Genomic DNA, 19,332 nt, shown 5'->3' with positions numbered 1-19,332 from the left:
CGCCGCATCGTTTCAGTTCCATCGTTAAAATGCTGCATTAAAAAAAATCCTCTTCAGTCGTATGCTGTGCACGTATGGACACCCAAGTTGCTTATTGTGTGGCGGCGAAAGAAAAGGAAAAAAAAGAAACAACGTGAGAATAGAGTATTATCAAAGTTGCACCCACTGTTAACGACGATCAGTACTATTAACGGTAGGGTGTCCAGAATATAACCAAACACTTAACTGTTTTTAGAAATGTACCTCTACGTTTGAATAATTGTTCGAAGCATTCGGCAATCCATCATGGCTGCTATGGGATGTTCATCTGTATATCAGAGGGCTCTGAGGTTATCAGTAACTTTCACATGTCCACTAAATGATGTCAGTTTTCTTTATTTCTTTTTTTGCGCGTGAAATAATGGATCATCGGTCCCGGGCCGTACTGACCGAACTATTTAAGACTCCATAATATTGTCGACAAATACAGAACGTCTTACCTATGTGATGTACAGCGTATTTCACATCTTGTTGCCACTATTTTGAGCTTTGAGACACTTACGAATGAATTCTTGTGAAAGTTCTAGAATCGGGAGCGTTTGAAGAGTATATTCATCTAAATTTGTGGAGTTTCTTCTGGGCAATGTGTCGCTGAATGTTATCCTGTAGTTGGGATCGTGGACGGTGTTGACTCCTATTTTGGCACCCGCATAAGTAAAGTCTTTTTTAACGTGCGTAACAGCGTGAACAAAATGCGGAAAAAAATAAAGAATACCCAAAAATTCCTTTAATCCCTGTTTGCGCTGTTTCACACGGTAAAATGAATCCATACCAACTAGTCCTCCACGCCATCTTGCTTCACCAGGTGACATCTTCTAAAACCACTGTGAGCCTAAGTATGGGCACTTAAAATATAGCTTTTTCATGGCCGCACAGAGCCCACAAACAGAACTTCAGAATGGAAGATGTCAATATTTCCTCACCGCTGCAGTGCTTCGCGGTGTCACGCAGGGACAACACTAGGGCATGCGCAATTTCCTCGAATAACACAAACGGTTTCCTTCTCTGAACACGCGTTCTGGTCGTCAGTCGTTAGTAGAAATTCAATCTCGACGCTGCCGCTCCGTCAGTCGTAGCCGATTGGATGTGTTTCCTTTTGCGGCTGCCGACTCGCGTGCTACATGCTACTGACGTCAGCAGTGCCACTTGTCAATTCCACCTGGCACTTCCGTCCGTGTCCAGCGATGCCTTAGCGTAGGCGAAAACTGGCGTGCGCGTCGGTCCCATCTGTTGACGGGCTGCGCGAAGCTACTCGAAGGGAACGACAATTCCGGCACTGACAGTCACAAATAAGAAAATTAAGGAAAACTTATCGCGTTGTCATTTTTTGCCGCTTCCTGTTTTTTTTTTCTTTACGACGTGTCAGAGAATGTCTTTAAGGAATGAGTCACGTTCTTGACGCACAACGAAGCAGAAAATATCGAAGCCACCCTACAACGCCACCTGACAGGTTAAATCTCAGGATCGCAATCTGATTAACATTAAGTTCCAATACTGTGACAAACGCAGATTGTTAAACTAGATAGGGCTCATCGAAAATTTGAGGCTCTTTGGGTTCTCCGCACACTCTTTCGCTCCTGTACGGTGACAATTCCCACGAGTGGTGTCGCTGGTGTTTGCGCAGCTGTTCCAGAGGCTGAGACAAGAGAGGCCGCAGGCTTTCCAGAAGATTGTGGTCCTGGAAGGGGACCTCACTCTGCCTGACTTGGGTCTCAAGCCTAAAGACAGGGAACTGCTGGTTGCTAGCGTAAACGTGGTCATCCACTCTGCTGCTACAGTAAAGTTCGACGAACCCATCAAGTGAGTGTGTCACCTGCCCGCTCAAAGGCGCTGCGCCCTTACCTCGTGCCTTGTATGTTTTCCCTTCCCCGTTGTTCTACGCAAGAATTTCTTGCAGAACGAAACATGGCATAGGCATTCAGCCGTGCTAAAGAGTCCGTGTGAATTTCCTCTGTATATTTTTTTCTAATTTCTGGTGCGAACTATTCCTTAAATTTCTTACCGCGAAAAATGGTCTCTTTCGATATGATATGCACTAAGAAATATCAATATTAGCAATTTGTGTGCCCTACATAGGTCCACTCAGAGGAAGCGGTTGAAATGATGCAACAAGTTTATTCTCATATTAAGTAAAATCCGCGTCATGAATAGAGTGCGGTTCAAACCCCGGAATCATTTTTCTTCTCGAAGTTCGATGGCATTGGAAACAACTAATGGCAGTTTCAATAGAACTCTCGTGTTGCGTTTCTCTGTCAAGAGTAGTCCGCGCATGTATTGATTCATTCATATGCCAGGATTCTGTTTTACATTAGACCTCGCACTTTAGGTATGGTCTGACAACGAATCAATTTACTGTGCCAATTCCGCAAGCTATTAAATAACTGAAATTTGCGACAAGGTTATGCCGGAATTCATTTTTTTTTAACTTCAGGAAGCTTCGTGACTTACTGACATTAACTTCGTGGCCTAAGCTTTTCAAACTGCTACTGACGATTCGTGTTTTGTCATTGCTTGCCTTCCAGAAATGCCGTGAAAATGAACCTAAATGGTACGAGAAAAATAATACAGCTTTGCAACGAGATGGAAGACATAAAGGCAAGTATTTGGTTAATGTCTCTTTTGCGAAACTGTATTCTGCATTAGCATTTAATTCAGGTTGAAATAGAGATTACGTTGTAGTCGTATGAGCAGCACAGAGGTGTCACTTTCTGTTTCTTTTAATTTTTTTGCAAAAGACCTCATTAATTGTCTTTCGTATGACGTGAATGTGTCGCAGCAGAGCTATATATCAGCCAAACTTTCATATATAACGCAAGAGGAACATTTTGTGCGCTATAACAAAAGAAGGCTGTCGCCTTACATGCGAATTTTTGGGAAGCTGTATCAAATGAAAAACCTCGTCGTGCGCGCTTGCGACATTTCAAAGCATTCAATGATAATATTTGTAGGCTTTAAGCCTGTTAGTTTGGAAGCCTTTTACATGGACTAGCGGATTTTGGTACCTAGTTACCGACTTTGCCCTTTTCTTCAAGTAAGACACATCGCATAACCTTCTCATGGCTTGTATTAACCGCCAGCTTTTACCACTCTTTCATTGACGAACTTCTTGCTCTTCCGATTCTGTCACTTGACGTCGTTGCTGATCAGGTGTAGACACTGCCGAGTTATTTCCTGCGTAACGTTTCGTTTTCTCTAACCTAACGTGCTGTTCGCTTGATATTGCCAGTAATTGAACATGCATGTCACCCAAGTTTTATTATATGTTTGCTTTTGTTCCCATCCCAGGTTTTTGTTCATGTTTCCACGTGTTACTGCAATTGCGACAGGGGAGAAATCAAGGAAGAAGTTTACCCACCTATTCAAGATCCAGACCACATAATCAAAATAGTTGAGTAAGTATCTTGCTCAGTCTCCTTTGGTTACTTATAGTCGCAGAGCGAAGTGAAGTCCTATCTTCATAGCATAGTAGGGGTGTGCGAACATTCAAAGTTTCAAATGCAAATGGGAAAGTTCTCGCTATTCGAATCGTATTCGATTCGAGAATTGATAAGTTGTCGAATATTCATTTCTGTCCGAGTATAAGAAACACACACGTATTGGAGTTTATGTGGAGAAAGACGCATGTTGTGACTGTTCTAATAATTTTGCTGCTGCTGAGCAAACGCATAGAGTAGCAAGTTATGCTCAACGTTTTTTTTTCTTTTTTTCATTCAATAAGGATACCGCGCCTTTAGGCAGCTTAGGAATATTTTTCTTGATTCAGGCAAAACAGTGGTTGTACTTGGCCAGTACTGGCTGTTTGCATCCCTTGAAAACATTGCTCAGACTTTGTTCCTTCACCGAAAAGAGCACTTTCGCTCGCACGCACACAAACACACACATCACAATGACCGGTGACAACACCGCCCCTGTAAACTCCCGCACCAACTTGCCATGACGTCAACTTTGGCAGCGTCTGTTCAGATCTAGTGAATTCGAGAGGAACCAAACTTTCCTGCATCATAACGGACCAAATACAAGGAACGAGAAGAAAGGGTGGCTTCTCATGATACAAAGACAAGGAATATCATAAGCAAGCAAACACTGACACCAAGAATAACATAGGGGAGGTTACTTGTGCTTAGTAAATTAAATAAAGAAACGGTAAATTGATGGAAATGAAAGTGGATGAAAAAACAACTTGCCGCAGGTGTCAAGGCAAAAGCCAAGGCAAAAGGCCTGACTGGGCCTTGGCTCCCTGTTACAGACAGCAGCGCACACATTCAGTGCATATATAACAACAAAATACGCGTGTAAATCAAATACACAACTTAGTATAAAATAACGGAAAATACATTGGTTATTTACAAAGAAAACAACTATCATGTGGCATCAGTGCAATACCTTATTATACATAGAAAAGATTTTTAAGAACTTGTCGTGCACCATGTACAATACTACATCAAGTACAACTCTAAGGGTATTCATTCAAATAGAGCTTGATATTATTTTTAAACACCTTTGCTGAAGTCGAGAATTCCACATCTAGTGAAGTTTGATTGATGACAAATGGTACCTGAAAGGTTAATTTCTGTCTCCCGTAGTTAGTTCGAGTGATAGATACTAATTTTCTACGTGTTCCCAGATAGTAAGTTACGGCAGGCCTGTCAGGTGGAGTGGCGTAATTTGTTTTGGTGAATATATTGCAGTAGACGATAGTAATAAATTTGATGTGCGGGTAGAGTTGCATATTTCCTGAATAAGGGTTCTGTAGGCAAATCCCGCAGTCTGCCATAATAACCTTTGATGGCTTTAAGGGATTTTTTTTTTCCAGAACGTGTAACCTATCGAAGTTTCTAGATGAAGTGGTTCTCCCCACAAGAATACAATATGATATTTTGGGATAAAAAAGAGCATAGTAAATAGAAAAGTTAAGCCATGTGGGTATTAAATTAGTAACTTTATAAAGACATCCTATAGTTTTACTCAAATATTTTACTACATTAAAAACATGAACATGCCATGAAAGGTTTTCATTAAACCAAACACCTAGAAACTTGCGACTGGCAACTTGTTTTATGATATTGTTTTTATATTTCATTACTACACTACTTCGTTCAGTAGTATTGATCGGCCTAAATATCACGTGTGTAGTTTCAGTCAGATTCATACTTAGCTTATTTGTCAGCAATCTATTTCCCAATTTATTTAAATAATCATTGACCCTTATTTCTAATTTAGTTAAAGAACAGTCAGTGGAAAAAGACATTGGTGTCATCAGCGTAGATGACCAGATCGGGTGAGTCAGGATTATTAGTTATATCATTAATATACACTATGAATAATAATGGCCCTAAAATTGATCCCTGGGGAACACCTTGCTGTATAACCATGGGAGCAGAAGAGCAGTGATTTATTCTTACAAACTGAAGCCGATTGCACAAATAACTTCTTAATAAGTTCAGAGGTATACCACGAACTCCATAATCCGCCAATTTATACAATAAAATATCATGTTGAACGTAGTCAAATGCTTTTCGAAAGTCCAGAAATAAACCAAGAGTATATTTCTGACGTTCAATATTATCAATTATTTTCTCTTTAATGGACAACAATGCTTGTTCAGTGGATCTTCGCTTCACAAACGCATATTGCGACCTTGTTATAACGCTGCACTTACTAAAGAAGTTTTCTAGCCTAATGTTTATTACTCCCGCAAACACTTTAGATAACATTGGCTGTATAGAGATCTGACGATAATTTGAGATTTCATTTCTGTTGCCACCATTATACACTGGACACAGACGAGCTACTTTTAAATGATTGGAAAACGTGCCGGTTGTAAGCAATAGCGTAATAATGTACGTCAAGACGTCACATATCAACATCGATACATGTTTCAAGGAAGCTGCCTTGATGTCATACCCTGCTCATGTATTGTCTTTTAAGTTTCTAATTAAACTAGCGGCTTCAGTGGTAGTCGCAGAATAGGAGGCAACAGCTTGATAGTGGGTTTATCAGATTTGAGTACGTCCTACACGAGGTTGCGTCACTGTACTCCACAGTGCCAACATTTAAAAAAAAATCATTCATATCTAAATCAGAACCAGTCAATGTTCCATCGGATGTAGTTATCTCTGATAGGTCAGATTGAGTTCGCCTATTCAATAAATTATTTACCTGCCGCCATACTTTCTTGGCGCCATTGCATATCAGCGTAAAGCGCTCAACATAGTAGATTGATTTAGCAGTTTTCAGTTCTTTAGTTTGTTCCTATAGTTTTTATATTCCGGAAAAGTATCAGGATTTCTGGTTTCAATAACCCTATGGTAAATTGCATATCTCTTTTTAATTTTCTCATACAACGTTTTATTTATCTATGGTTTTCTGTATTTTTTACCTTAATTTTTCTTTATCTCAACGGGAAGGATTCATCATAGCAGCCAATAAATTTTTGAAGGAAAGCTTCGTATGCTTCGATTACATCGGTCATCTCATATGTGCTACCTCAAGTCAAGAAGCATCGTCAATCAGTGATCCGAATTTATCGAAGGACTCTTCAGTAATGTCTCTAGACTTATATGTACCACGGACAATTTAGGCTTATATAGTTTAATAGGAACAAAACAGAAAACAGGCAAATGGTCACTGATGTCGTTGATCAGCACGCCAGACACAGTTTCAGAAAACAATACATTTGTGACACAGATATCTAGTAAACTAAATGTGGTTGGAGTTACCCATGTGGGTAAACTTATAGTGTTCGAACAGGCCTATGTATGCACAATACTATTTAGTTCCCGTGTCATATTATCATTGGAAGTTAGGTTTATGTTGAAAGTAGGCTTGTGAAATTTAGTTCATTCAAACCTTTTTTATTGTTGTAGATTTTTGTATTGATGTAGACCATCTAGAACGGTTTTCTAAAATGCCAGTATAAATTACTGCGAAGGCTTCATTCAGATTTTTATATCGCTTGTAGCGCAAGGGGATCGAAATCAAAATTAATGTCAGCTAGCTGGCCCATCTGTCCACTTTGCTTTGCTTCTATCAGCAGTTCCATTTTATGCTTGTTGAAATGCGCATTTATACGGGAACATGAAGTAAACCGAACTGAATTTAATAATACCGCACTGCGAAGAAGTGGCCATAACGTGTTCGTTCTTGCGAACTGTGTTCTAGGGCTTTTTTTTTTTTTGGCATACTCCCATTCCTCACCAATATTTTTCTCGCAGTTGGCTAGACACGGAGACGCTGGATGCATGTCAGTCGAAGCTCCTCGGCGCAATGCCCAATACGTACACGTTCACCAAGGGGCTTGCCGAAACGCTCGTCCAGCGGGAATGCAAGGGCTACCCTGTCGCCATCGTCAGGCCCTCGATCGTCGTCTGTTCCTGGAAGGAGCCCTTCCCCGTAAGGCAAAGCGCTCTCCCCCGATTGATTTATTCTGTCATTTGAAGAGCTCTTTTATTCTTAACATTGCGAACGAAACGTAACTTGTCAGTTGTGCACACGCAAGGCGCTGTGGCTGTGCTCATAACGCAACAGTCCGCAAGGAGAGCAGGCATCGCGCTAGATCTTCTTTACATACACGAAGCAAAGAGGCGAGCTGTCCCCATTAATGCTAAGGGAGTAGTAAGACATGGGCAGGTATGCCAAAAACAAGAAGCGAGACTTAAAAAGGAGGGATTTAGGGTGTACCGGAGTGTTCAGTGTTTTTATTGTTTTAACACGCTTTCATATTTGTTTGTCTTGGCAGTCATTACGTTGTGGAATATACGGCACAGACGCAGCCTGTATGCTTACATTAAAGGGCTGTTAAATCGTCCTCGAGTTTACGAGAAAGGGAAGGGAGGAGCTCCACTGATGATCTGGGTCTGCCCTAGTAATTTGAGAGTTTTTGGCGGTAGTAAGTTTTCTGAAACAAACCGCCATTTCTCGATCTATTGCGTGCACACATTGTGATTTCTCAAAGTTCGGAATTGTGAACCGCGTTTATTCAACGAAAGCTTACAACCATTTCAGGGTTGGGTTGACAACTTCAACGGACCCACAGGCTTGATCGTTGCTGTGAGTACATGTCACTTTGTTCTGTATTTCTTTCTTCCTGCGCCTCTAAACCTAACATAATTATATAGAAGTTCCGTTCAATTCAGTGGAGATCAGCTAAATTTTTATTCACATACTATAGTTGCCGGTAGAATAAAGGACAGACGCCTATTTATGTCTTACTTTCTAAAAATGCCACAGTATATCGGTCAATACAAACAATTCACGTGTGCAAATCAAATTACTACGTTTGCACAAAAATTGCTGCAAGGCTAAGCAATGAAGCGTGATTTTCTCACCACTGGATCGCTGGATGACGCTGCCACAAAAGCTAAATACGAAATATTATCGCCGTAATGTCGCCTGAGAAAACGGATCATTTTGTGTTCCGTTTTGTCGATCGGAGTCAAACACCCAAAGCGGAGTGGATGCCTACGACACCGCAATAAAACTATACATCCGGAATGCTTGGTAATTAGGACGCAAACCGCAAAGAACGGAATTCAGAAGACAAGCGCTTTCTACTTTTCTGTACCATAAGGTTCTACAAGAAAGGGTACAAATGCACTTTCTAGTTTAAGTTTTGTTTGAGGAGTGTAATTCAAGATATTTCGTGTATACAGGCACTTATTTTCGCTTATTTTCAATCAATTGTGCCGATGACAATCAGATGTAAGTTTTGCTTACCTAAGCTCTAAGAGTCATTATCATCATCGCCGTGCTAATTGCAGGTGGCCACGGGTGTGTTGAAGAGTGTGTACACAGACCCCGACATGGAAACAGACTTCGTCCCCGTCGACGTTGTCGTCAACTGCATCTTGGCTTCGGCATGGAACGTCGCCGTCACCAGGTCAGACGATGCACATGACTCAGACTGTGTTCTTCGTAGCAACCACTTCACAGTCACTGTCCTTCGTCAAGGCCCCTTGTCAAGTCCCCTACCCTAAACCCTCTCCATATTTCCGTGACCTGTTTGTCTCGTTTGCAACACCATGGCATGGCTCCAGTTAGCTTTTCCCATGGCGCACGATGTCCATGCCAGTACTTTGGTGTATTACATTCGACTGCGTTACTTGATGGCCACCGCGTGCAATGCAAGGATTTACGAGCACCGTCGTAAATCACTGCAATAGAGCCGCTCGTATACCACGCCAATAATTGGCTCGAAATACGTTCGGCGTTGTTACCGGCGCGGTAACTAAGCACGCGGGTCCTGAAGCGCTGCTTGTACAATTGCGCACGCCAAAACAGCGCCTCAAAATAAAGTACTAATTCAGATAACGATGTTATAAGTGCGTCGCATACTTCTTGATACACTTTCGATTGCATTTCTGGTTTCCTAGCGCAATTCAGATCAAATAGCCTATTTGTTTCCACAACCCAAGTATTTTTGAGAGTTCAGGAATGCGCAGTCCATATTTGTGGACAGGACAAGACTTCTTTAAAGCCCGGGTTTACCAATCTGTTCTGCTCCTGGGTGTCTTTAATGATGCCGAAGGTCGTAAAGGATGTCATGAAGATAAGTTTTTCAGCAGGCAGACATCGTCGGTGTCCGAGGAGATATGCCACTTATGTCTGCCGGGAGCGGCATGCGGCAACAGTGGAGCGCCACAAGGTACACGAGTGCGAAAACGGAGAGACCTCGGAGGGTGCAAAGAAAACAAAAATTGCGTCCCCCGGTACTCTCGTGGCAAGTCATCCGGTCTCTCGGCAAATTGCAGCTAAAGCAAGGCGAATCGAAGCATTTAGCCCATTTCTGTCGTCTCGATCACTGTCTGATTTGCTAGACATGCCCAACTTGTCGAAGTGTGTTCGTACTCGTTGCAAGCGCGCTGTGCGCGTCGAGACGCCTCACGTTGGCCGCCCACCCGCGCAGGCCGTCCAACGTGCGGGTCGTCCAGTGTGCGTGCAGCGGGCGCTCGCCGCAGCTCCGCTGGCGGGACATGAAGACCATCCAGGAGTCCCTGATGACCGAGCTGTGCTTCAAGAGCGCCATCCGATACCCGGACGTCCACCTGCGGCGCAACATCGTCGTCCACCGGACGTCCATGTTCCTCCAGCACTACGTGCCTGCTTGCATCGGTGACGCTGCCCTCGCCTGCGTCGGGAAGAAACAGTGGTACGTGCAAGCTTATTACCCCTTGTGCCTCACAAAAATTTTCATTAACCTTGTGTACGTTCTCTAAGGAAACTCCATTCAAACATATTGAAAGGATACGTAATCTAAGAAGAGATTTTCTTAACGCCGTAATGCCCAAACACAGTTCCACATCAAGTAAAAATAGAACGAATTGTTCATCTTTATTTCAGGAAGTGTAGGGTACATTTGTGCAAAAAACGATGAAACGTTATTTCCGTTAAATTTTCGTCAGTGGAGGTGAATGCGAAAACACCCGTGTACTTAGATTTAGGTGCACGTTAAAGAACCCAAGGTGGTAAAAATTTCCGGAGTCCTCCTCTGCGGCGTGCCTCATAATCAGAAAGTGGTTTTGGCACGTAAAACTACATAATTTTTAAATTTTCGTCAGTGTATTCATTAATTAGTAATTTGTCTGTTGAACTATCGACAGCTGAGATTTCAACGCAACTGCATAGCGATAATTTGCCGCTCCTAAATAGGCATTTTAAGAGGAATCTTCAGCTCGGCTGCTCCTATCTAAATACATGTGAAAGGAGAATTCTAGTTTCTCGGCGACCACTGCACTAACTTTAACGAGGTTTGTTGTATGTAAACAAAAAACAACTTAAAAACTAGTGACTGTTTGTATCAAATATATTATTTAGGTCGTCAGCTTTTTATTAAAAATTGACAGAAATCAAAAATTTTTAGAGAACAAAACTATCAAGTTTAATACTCTAACTTGGCAATGAACAATGATATAAAAAGTCTGTGAATTGCATCTGATAGTATATCTAAAGCGGATGAAATTGATATTGTCACGTCGTAGTGAAATACGAAACTAGCGTTTTATTGGGCGAACTTGTGCCCTCAAAAACAGGCTACACTCAAAGAACGGCGACAGCGGCGAGTGCAGTCGGCGATCGTCGAAAATCTGATCAGCGGGTCAAGCGCGTCGGCTTTTATACAGCAGTCATCGAATGTTCCAGACGTAATCGTTGGGACCCGCGTGCCTTCCACAAAGCTCTACACCATTCGCGTCACGCGATGAAATCAGATAACACAAGGTTCGGCGACATCGGCGGTAGATGTGCCCGGCTTCTCCGCAGTGATAGCAAAGCGGACGGTGGTCGGAGGCGCCAAACGTCAGTCTTCCTTGGAACGCCGCGTGAGGTGACGGCTTGGCGTGCTGGCGGCGGTGGTGGACGACGGAACTGTGTAGTCACTGGGCCCTGACGTGGGCGCGGAGGGGGAACGTGACGGCGGGCTACAGCGGCGTATGTCATCGCTTGCGGCTGAGGCTGCGGCGATGCAAGGCCTATTCCGAGTTGCTGTTGGAGCTCCTCGCGTACGGCGTCAGCAATAGAAGACACTTGAGGCTGTGATGAAGGCCACAGCTTCTGTAGTTCCTCCCGCACGACCACTCGGATAGTCTCGCGCAGGTCGTCGGTGGCCAGTGACGCAACTCCGGCGTAGTTTGTCGAGCTTGCGCGTCGGTTGAATTGCCGGTTCCGCATTTCCAGTGTCTTCTCGATGCTGGTGGCCTCGCGAAGAAACTCGTCGACGGTCTTCGGTGGGCTCCGTACCATTCCGGCGCAAAGTTCCTCCTTTACACCACGCATCAGTAGGCGGACCTTCTTTTCCTCAGACATTTCCGGGTCGGCGTGGCGGAACAGGCGGCTCATTTCTTCTGTAGAGATCACGGTGGTTTCATTAGGCAGCTGCACTCTGGTTTCTAGTAGTGCTTGGGCTCGTTCTCGGCGTACGACGCTTGTGAAGGTCTGCAGGAAGCCGCTTCGGAACAGGTCCCACGTCGTTAAGGTGGCTTCTCGGTTCTCGAACCACGTCCTGGCAGCGTCTTCCAATGCGAAGAAGACATGTCGCAGTTTGTCGTCGCTGTTCCAGCTGTTAAAAGCAGCGACCCTCTCATACGTCTCAAGCCAGGTTTCGGGGTCCTCGAATGTTGAACCGCGGAACGTCGGAGGCTCTCTGGGCTGCTGCAGCACGATGGGGGACGCTGGGGCTGCCATTGGCGTTGCCTTGGCCACAATCTTCTTGATCTTCTCAGGTAGAAGTCCGTGCTCCGGGGGCAGCTGTTGAAGACGGCGGCTTGCTCGATGGTCCAGGACTACGTTGATGTTCTCTTTGCGGTCCGGGCTTGGATCACGGCTTGTCGGGGGTGTCCGGTACATGAACGAAAAGCACCTCCACCAGATGTCACGTGGTAGTGAGTGCGAAAAAAGCAGCCAAACCGAGAAATACAAAACTAGCGTTTTATTGGGCGAACTTGTGCCCTCAAAAACAGGCTACACTCAAAAAACGACGACAGCGGCGACCACAGTCGGCGATCGTCGAAAATCTGATCAGCGGGTCAAGCGCGTCGGCTTTTATACAGCAGTCTTCGAATTTTCCAGACGTAATCGTTGGGACCCGCGTGCCTTCCACAAAGTTCTACGCCATTCGCATCACGCGATGAAATCAAATAACACAAGGTTCGGCGACAACGGACAGTGGATAGAAGCATCGATAACTTTCCAGAAACTTCGGATACATGCAGTCGCGTCCTGCACTGTATGATAACATTTGTTAGGTGGTGAAGCGTGTCGCCCGATAAAGACAAACAAGTACACGTGTCAATATGTTACACATGAATCTGAAAAAATGTAGTAATATGGAAGTACAGCTTTCGGAGAACCCTTGTACAGAACGTAACGAATTCACGTAAGATATAAATTGAAATGTTGATTTTGTCCGCTTTGAATGAGTTTGAATGCCGTTTACAGAACCTCGATACCTGTTGATGCAGAGCTATAAATTTGTAAACTTCGTGCTTCCATATTTTTTTTAACTTTCGCATTTTTGAAAATTCCTTTAACAAAATTCATGCGCTAAGTCGAAATTCCGCTTCCACCAGTCGCTAGAATTTCTTTCTACCTCAAATGCAACACATTTCATTAAAGTCGATCCAGGGGTTATCTCAGAAAAGCGTTTCTGCGTTTTCCATATGTTTGAATAGGCCGCGACGGAGTTGGGCTAGTGCTAAAGCCTCCTCTGCGTCAAAATTAGCGTAGCACGTGTGATACATTGGCAGCTGATACGCAGCTGCGCCTAGAGAGATCAAATCGCAGCGTACTGGATGGCCACAACAGCATCGAAGCTGTTGTTTAAGCTAGCCAGCAATATGTTGTGTTGTTTCTATGCCCCATGGGGCAAAGTTGCCGTCCTGCTAACAATGCGGTGATGTTGTCGCTTATTAAGGGTGACCTATTATCACTGCTGCAGATTTGCGCTTGAGTTACGTCTTCCCTGATCCAATTAGGGTTAGCCCGCAGCTATGTTGCTGTATCAGGTGCATGCAAGTTATTTCACGAACAGGCATGTCTTACTTGTAAGCTCATAATTTGTTTTTCTAACCTGTAAGAAGAAATATTAGCCCTTGCACGCAATAACGATATTGACGGTGTAATTAGCAGTTAATTGACGTGGAATGACACATTGTGTTTTGATCAGTGTGACCCCGCGATCTTTTCTTTCCTTATGTATACTTAAACGAAACACTTTTGTGGGTTTTAATGCGAAGCTTTCCTGGCCATGGCTGCTGCATGGTTGGGTTGTCGCATAGCTCGCACGCAGGGCAGCACTATACCATCTTTAGTACCCTTATAGGTGTTCAGGCCGCTGGCCTTGTTTTCTGCGCAATTACTCCGTGATAAAACAAACGATACCTAAATATCCTCGTTGCAACAAATGCCACGTTTAATAAAGCAAACCTTTATAACCTTTCAACGTCTACTTTTCTAACCACAATCGCACGTATGCGTACTTCTATCGTGCCAACGCCAAATACCTCTTTTGAGATGATCGCCGTGTGTCGATGATGATGACGGCTTTCATAATAAGGCACAAACCCCCAACGGCGGAACGCCAGAGAAGCGGGCTGTACGTGTAAAACAAGAATAAATGACGGAACGCAAGGCAACGTAAGAGTTGTCAGATTGCGTGGCAAGGGTGCATGAAATCACATGCGCGCGCGCGCGCGCGCCAGTTTCCTTTGCGCCAGAGACGCAGGACTGCAATGGGCAAACTTATAGCGTCTCTCTAAGCGCTTCACGAGAGCTTCGCTTCACATACATTCCAAGATGTGTGCTGGATCTGCACAAGCTTTTTTTCTCTCTATCCACCTTTCTTGAAGGCTAGTCAAGACGTACTACAAGCTCGAGCTCCTGCTGGAGGCTCTCTCCTACTTCACGACGCATCAGTGGAAGTTTGAGACAAACAACATGATGGCCATATACAACGACCTTTCCGAGGAAGAAAAGAAGGTTCGTTGTCCCAATTGCAATTTCTTCTTTACTTTGCCTTTGTCGCAAACGCAGAGGAAATGAAAAATAAGGATGTGCCACTAGATATTGTTGAACACAACTTTTTTCGCATTATGCACGACAACGCCTTTCTCACCGGCGGGCTTTTATTACATTTCCTGGGATCGTAGAATGTTTAGTAAAGCGAGTTTCCCTAAATAATGTTGTCGTAACAAGCAAGTAAAGCTCGAAATCAATGAACCTGTGGTGCAGATAACAGTGGCCGAGTAGAGCAGGAGAACCTCAAATCTAAGTGCGTCAGGCGTAACAACCTTATCGCTCAGGAAGTGACCTGGGAAAATGAAATGACTGTCACCTTACACTGGAGTATTAGGCAGTGTTACTCTGATTTTAAAGCACATGCAAATTTGAACAGCGGGTCTCCGTTAACATTTAATCTCAGACTATTTAACGAACAAGGTTCTTAAACCCTTACGAAGTCTATGACCATGGCATGCGTCCTCCGTTTCACTGCTTAGAAAGAGACACAACTAAATATCAATCTCTAATTTCTCCAGAAGAGCTGCATCCCTCATATTTTACTGCTCGACGAAACGACCTCTACCAGCGTACTGACTTTTACTGCTTATAGATGCTACTTACGGATGGCGAAACGCGAAACTTAACGAGTACGCGTATACAGGCATAAAAGACCAACCACGATGACTGCCGATGGCATGACCGCTGTCTGTTCATGGCACTTCGATATTACAAGAGCTTTTCCTTGCGCATCCCTGTAAACATGTACAGTACAGTTGTCTGAAAGGAAACCGTAATCACAACAGTAGATGGTCACCCGCATTCTCTCTATGCTTTTTTTTTTTTGTAGGCGTTCCAATGCTTGGTTTTGTTCGCACTCCATTATTAGCCGCTGTGGTTACAGATTGCGAATAAACTGTTTACGCGTAGCCGACTATTTTCATTCGTGTGCTGGCGTCTAATGTGACATTTGCTTCACGCCGAATGTGATAGCGCTTCGTTTTATCCGAGTTTGCGTTGGGGATTTAGCCTGCCACCAATTCTTGCTTTAGAACAGTTGTTTTGATTTTCGAATTTAATGCTCTCAACATGAACGAACGTTTGCGTTCGCTCCAGAAGACGCACAACAATACTGCCTTGACAAGAATGCGCATGCCCGATGCTAACTTAGAGACATGTCAAAGCAACGCTCGTTATGTGAAACACCGTAGTTCTTTCCAAATGATGCTAAAGGTCATCACCACTTGGTTTCACATATTCTGCGCAGATCTTCAACTTCGATGTCAGCACGTTAGAATGGAGGCCTTTCTTTTACCACTACGCTCTCGGCGCCAGGGACATCCTTCTCAAGGAGGACCACTCCAAGGTCAAAAGTCGGAACTTCCAGAGGTGAGGTTACAGCCTTGCAAAAAAAAAGTGCATTTTGGGACGTTAAAATTAAATCTTGCTATATAATCATGAAATATGCAATGTAGTGCGCGAATAGAGGAAGAAATGCATGCTACGTGGACAGATTCGCAGTTTAACTTACTCCGACGGTATCAAGATGAGATTGTTTGGCTGGCTAACCTGACTTTCCTGCGTATTCATATATAAAAATAATTTTTATTGGTTGGGTATTGTCTACAGCCTTTCTTTTGCAGCGCTGCAAAAGTCAGCATTGCGTTTAAAACTATTTCCTAGATAATTAGGGTTATGCGTTTTATATTGTACTTGCGTCTTTTTTCTGTCTCTATGTCGTATTTCTGCTAGAAAAATGTTGGATACAGTGGGCTGCTTTGGACGGCTACGCCTTTCATGTATTGTTCTTTCTTTTTTGACATTGACTACTCTTCAGCAGGAATTATATATGCGAAAGCGAGAAAAAGAAATTAAAACATAGTCGGATTACATCACACATATGCGTCACTTGAAGATGAAAAATACGGGGTTAACTTACGTGTGTTCGAACGATGGCTATAACCTTTTCACTGTGAGAAGGAAACTACTCTCAGCCCAACTCGCCACCGAGCTGCTTCCCTCCCCCTTCACGGCGGCCGCATTTCGATGGGGGCGAAATCCGAAAACACCGGTGTGCTTAGATTGAGGTGCACGTTAAAGAAACCCAGGTGGTCAAAATTTCCGGAGTCCTCCACTACGGCGTGCCTCATAATCAGAAAGTGGTTTTGGCACGTAAAACCCCATAATTTTTTCCCTCCCCCTTGACTTGTGCGATACCGCATTGATGCATTGCCTTCTGTCCACAAGTCGTGAAGCGCTTCAAAGCCATTCTAGCTATTTTCGGCGCTCATTTCGCTATGTGGGGTCGGTTAGGATCTATTAAAAAATATTGCACAGTAGTGGGTCCTATTATCAAAAATGAAGGGGAAAAAACTAGTGATGGCCCTCGGCGGCATACGTCATAGGTTGAGAGGTCGAAAAATGAACAACTGAGAGGTGAAGTACAGTGAGGTTAGAGGTAAGGAAACACGTGTAGCCGAAGTTCAGTCTGGAGCACTCTTGAATACTGGCCAGTGAAAATATGAGCACACTGGAAGCCAATCGCTCAGCTTCTCGCGCAGGCTGTACGTGGTAAAGCAGGCGACCAACGTGCTGTTCGCCCTGGCCGCCTGGAAGCTTCTGGACATGGGCCCCACCCTGTGGCGGTTGTGGGAGTACCTGACGGACACCGTCGCGCCGACATTCGCGGGCTGATGACGGTTTGGCCGCCGCCTGGCCCACGCCACGACAAGAGACCAGCCGCCACAACAGCAACAGCAGCAGCACAGCACCGCACGGCGCCGCGGTTCGCCACCCACCGGGCCGCCGACGCCTCACGAACTTGCATCCCCACATCGTGAAGGCACATGCGTCACCCGAAGAACCATCGTCACTTCCATCCCGTCAACACTCACCCACTATACTCCTCTCCTTGCTCTCCTTGCAATGCTGTCATGCCATGTTGTTATATATATATATATATGTATATGGACAGTGAATAGTATTTGCGAGCGTCTGTACTCATGTTTCTATCCAACCTTCAATTTCTTTTAAGGACAGGTAACCCTAGCATACTGGACAGAGGTTGTAGAAGCCAAGTAGGCGGTATACTCCTTTAAGGAAGGCAAAGAAAAATCGAGAGTTTGAATGGTACAAGGAAGCGTGGTGGCCATTAGGCTGTCGGAATGACCAATTTTGACCAATGTTCGTGCAAGATTGAGCCCACGACACTGGGTTTTCGTTTTTCTCCGCTTCGCTAGGCAGGCTGACTGGTTGTAGGGGCTGGGAGTTGAACGGTTGAACCGGCTATTAACGAGATCTGAAGTTCTGCCGGTTGTACCACAAAAGTCAAAAGGAGGGCTCAGGTTTTAGAGGTGTAGTCAAAAATAAAACCAGAATGGCGTGCTCCTCCCACCAAAACTGCGACTGGCTGCAGCGTCACAGTCGCGCACCGCCGGCGTCATGGGCCCACCGCTGAACATTGTTGTTTGCTGCTGAAATGTGTTGTTTAAGGTACAGGTCGCAGCAGGCGATGGTCACTGTTTTCTGGAAGTTAGCTTCCTTACTTTTATGTTGTGTGTCCTGTGATACGTTGTGTCAGCAGCCAATGTTCGTTTACTTTGGTTATGGTCGCTGACGAGTGCCTGTGAAGGTGCTGCAGTGTTTATTCTTTTTGCAGTATCTTACATGCATCCTTACAGTGCCCACAGTGCCTTTCGCAGCCACTACTACACCTCTTGGTTTAAGCCAGAGCTCATTATGTTTGTGAAAAACTCTGTGATGTGTTCATTTGAAAACTGTAGAACTTCCCGCTCCAAAAAATATTTCTGCGATGAGCATAAGGTAGAAACACTCATGGAGAACCAAGTGTTATTATTTGCATGATAAGTTAGCAGAACTTCACTTGTTTCATTTGTTGAAGTAGCCATCAGGGCAACACTGGGTAACAAAACCACACTTACACACCTTCTCATCACTAAGCATTTAACTACTGCTTTTACCATTCTCTTTCTTTTAATGGCTAGTATTCATCGGATCTATTTAGGAACATTTTCACTTCCAGGAGCGACTGCCATTTAAATAAACAGCCAGATAAAATGTTTTTTTTTTCGTGATTTTAGACTTTTTTTTTATCGCTCCTATTCATCGCGTACAACTTGTGCAGTGCCATATAGTGGTAACTGTTGTGCCCTGCTAATCACTTGTGACCGTGGTCACACTTTTTCTGTGACGTGTTGTCGCTGCGCTTTTAAAGGTTCTGACGTGGTGACCGAAGTTTTTATTCTTCCGGAGTACTTGCTTTCTGACCTAAGAGAAGCGTGAGCAGCAAAGTGAAAAGTGAAATCTGCAGCTGCAGGGACAATGTGTACAAAGCCAGTCTGTGCCTCTCATGGTGACCGCATTTCGGTGACCTGTTAATTGCCTGTCGTTTAATTTTGAGTGTTTTTCATACTTTTCCCTTCATTTGTCGCATGGTCCTCAGGAAAAGTGACATGACGCTAGCGAACCGCTTCGAGAGATCTGGGACCGTGTTGGCTCACTTGAATTATTCTTGTTGACAAATGCTTTGCTGCAACCACTTGTTCATTGACTGATGAGAATAAATACATTTTCAGATGTCGCGAGCCTTGCTTCACTGAGAAATCTGGATTCCAGTCTCCTTGAACTGCTTTGATGTGCCAAGCAGTCAGGTTACCCATGATAAAAAGAGGAGATAGTATTTACATTCCGGTGAATATTGACTGGCTTTGCATAAAAATATAGGAAGAATTGGCAACAGTCAATAAAGAGACAGCAGCAGAATGACGCGCACCTATAAAGGAAAAC

The 19,332-nt window shown here is 44.1% G+C and overlaps 1 protein-coding gene across 3 annotated transcripts in view; it reads left to right on the top strand.

The window, feature by feature from the left end:
- LOC142578794 (putative fatty acyl-CoA reductase CG5065) overlaps positions 1–19,127 on the top strand; it is a 97,424-nt gene extending 78,297 nt beyond the window's left edge. For 2 of the 3 annotated variants that reach the window (XM_075688371.1, XM_075688372.1), the window contains exons 3-12: positions 1,664–1,839; positions 2,562–2,634; positions 3,325–3,431; positions 7,254–7,431; positions 8,044–8,088; positions 8,799–8,917; positions 9,944–10,186; positions 14,379–14,508; positions 15,794–15,915; positions 17,076–19,127. In XM_075688371.1, coding sequence (XP_075544486.1) covers positions 1,664–1,839; positions 2,562–2,634; positions 3,325–3,431; positions 7,254–7,431; positions 8,044–8,088; positions 8,799–8,917; positions 9,944–10,186; positions 14,379–14,508; positions 15,794–15,915; positions 17,076–17,220 — 1,338 coding nt within the window. In that variant the 3' untranslated portion in view covers positions 17,221–19,127. The remainder of the gene's footprint in view (positions 1–1,663; positions 1,840–2,561; positions 2,635–3,324; positions 3,432–7,253; positions 7,432–8,043; positions 8,089–8,798; positions 8,918–9,943; positions 10,187–14,378; positions 14,509–15,793; positions 15,916–17,075) is intronic. The other variant, XM_075688373.1, reaches the window with a different exon arrangement.
- The last annotated feature ends 205 nt before the right edge of the window (positions 19,128–19,332 follow it).

Source organism: Dermacentor variabilis, chromosome 4 (assembly GCF_050947875.1).
Source record: "Dermacentor variabilis isolate Ectoservices chromosome 4, ASM5094787v1, whole genome shotgun sequence".
NCBI lineage: Eukaryota > Metazoa > Arthropoda > Arachnida > Ixodida > Ixodidae > Dermacentor > Dermacentor variabilis.
Note: the sequence above shows the minus strand (reverse complement) of the source record. Positions and strands in the feature narration are given on the sequence as shown.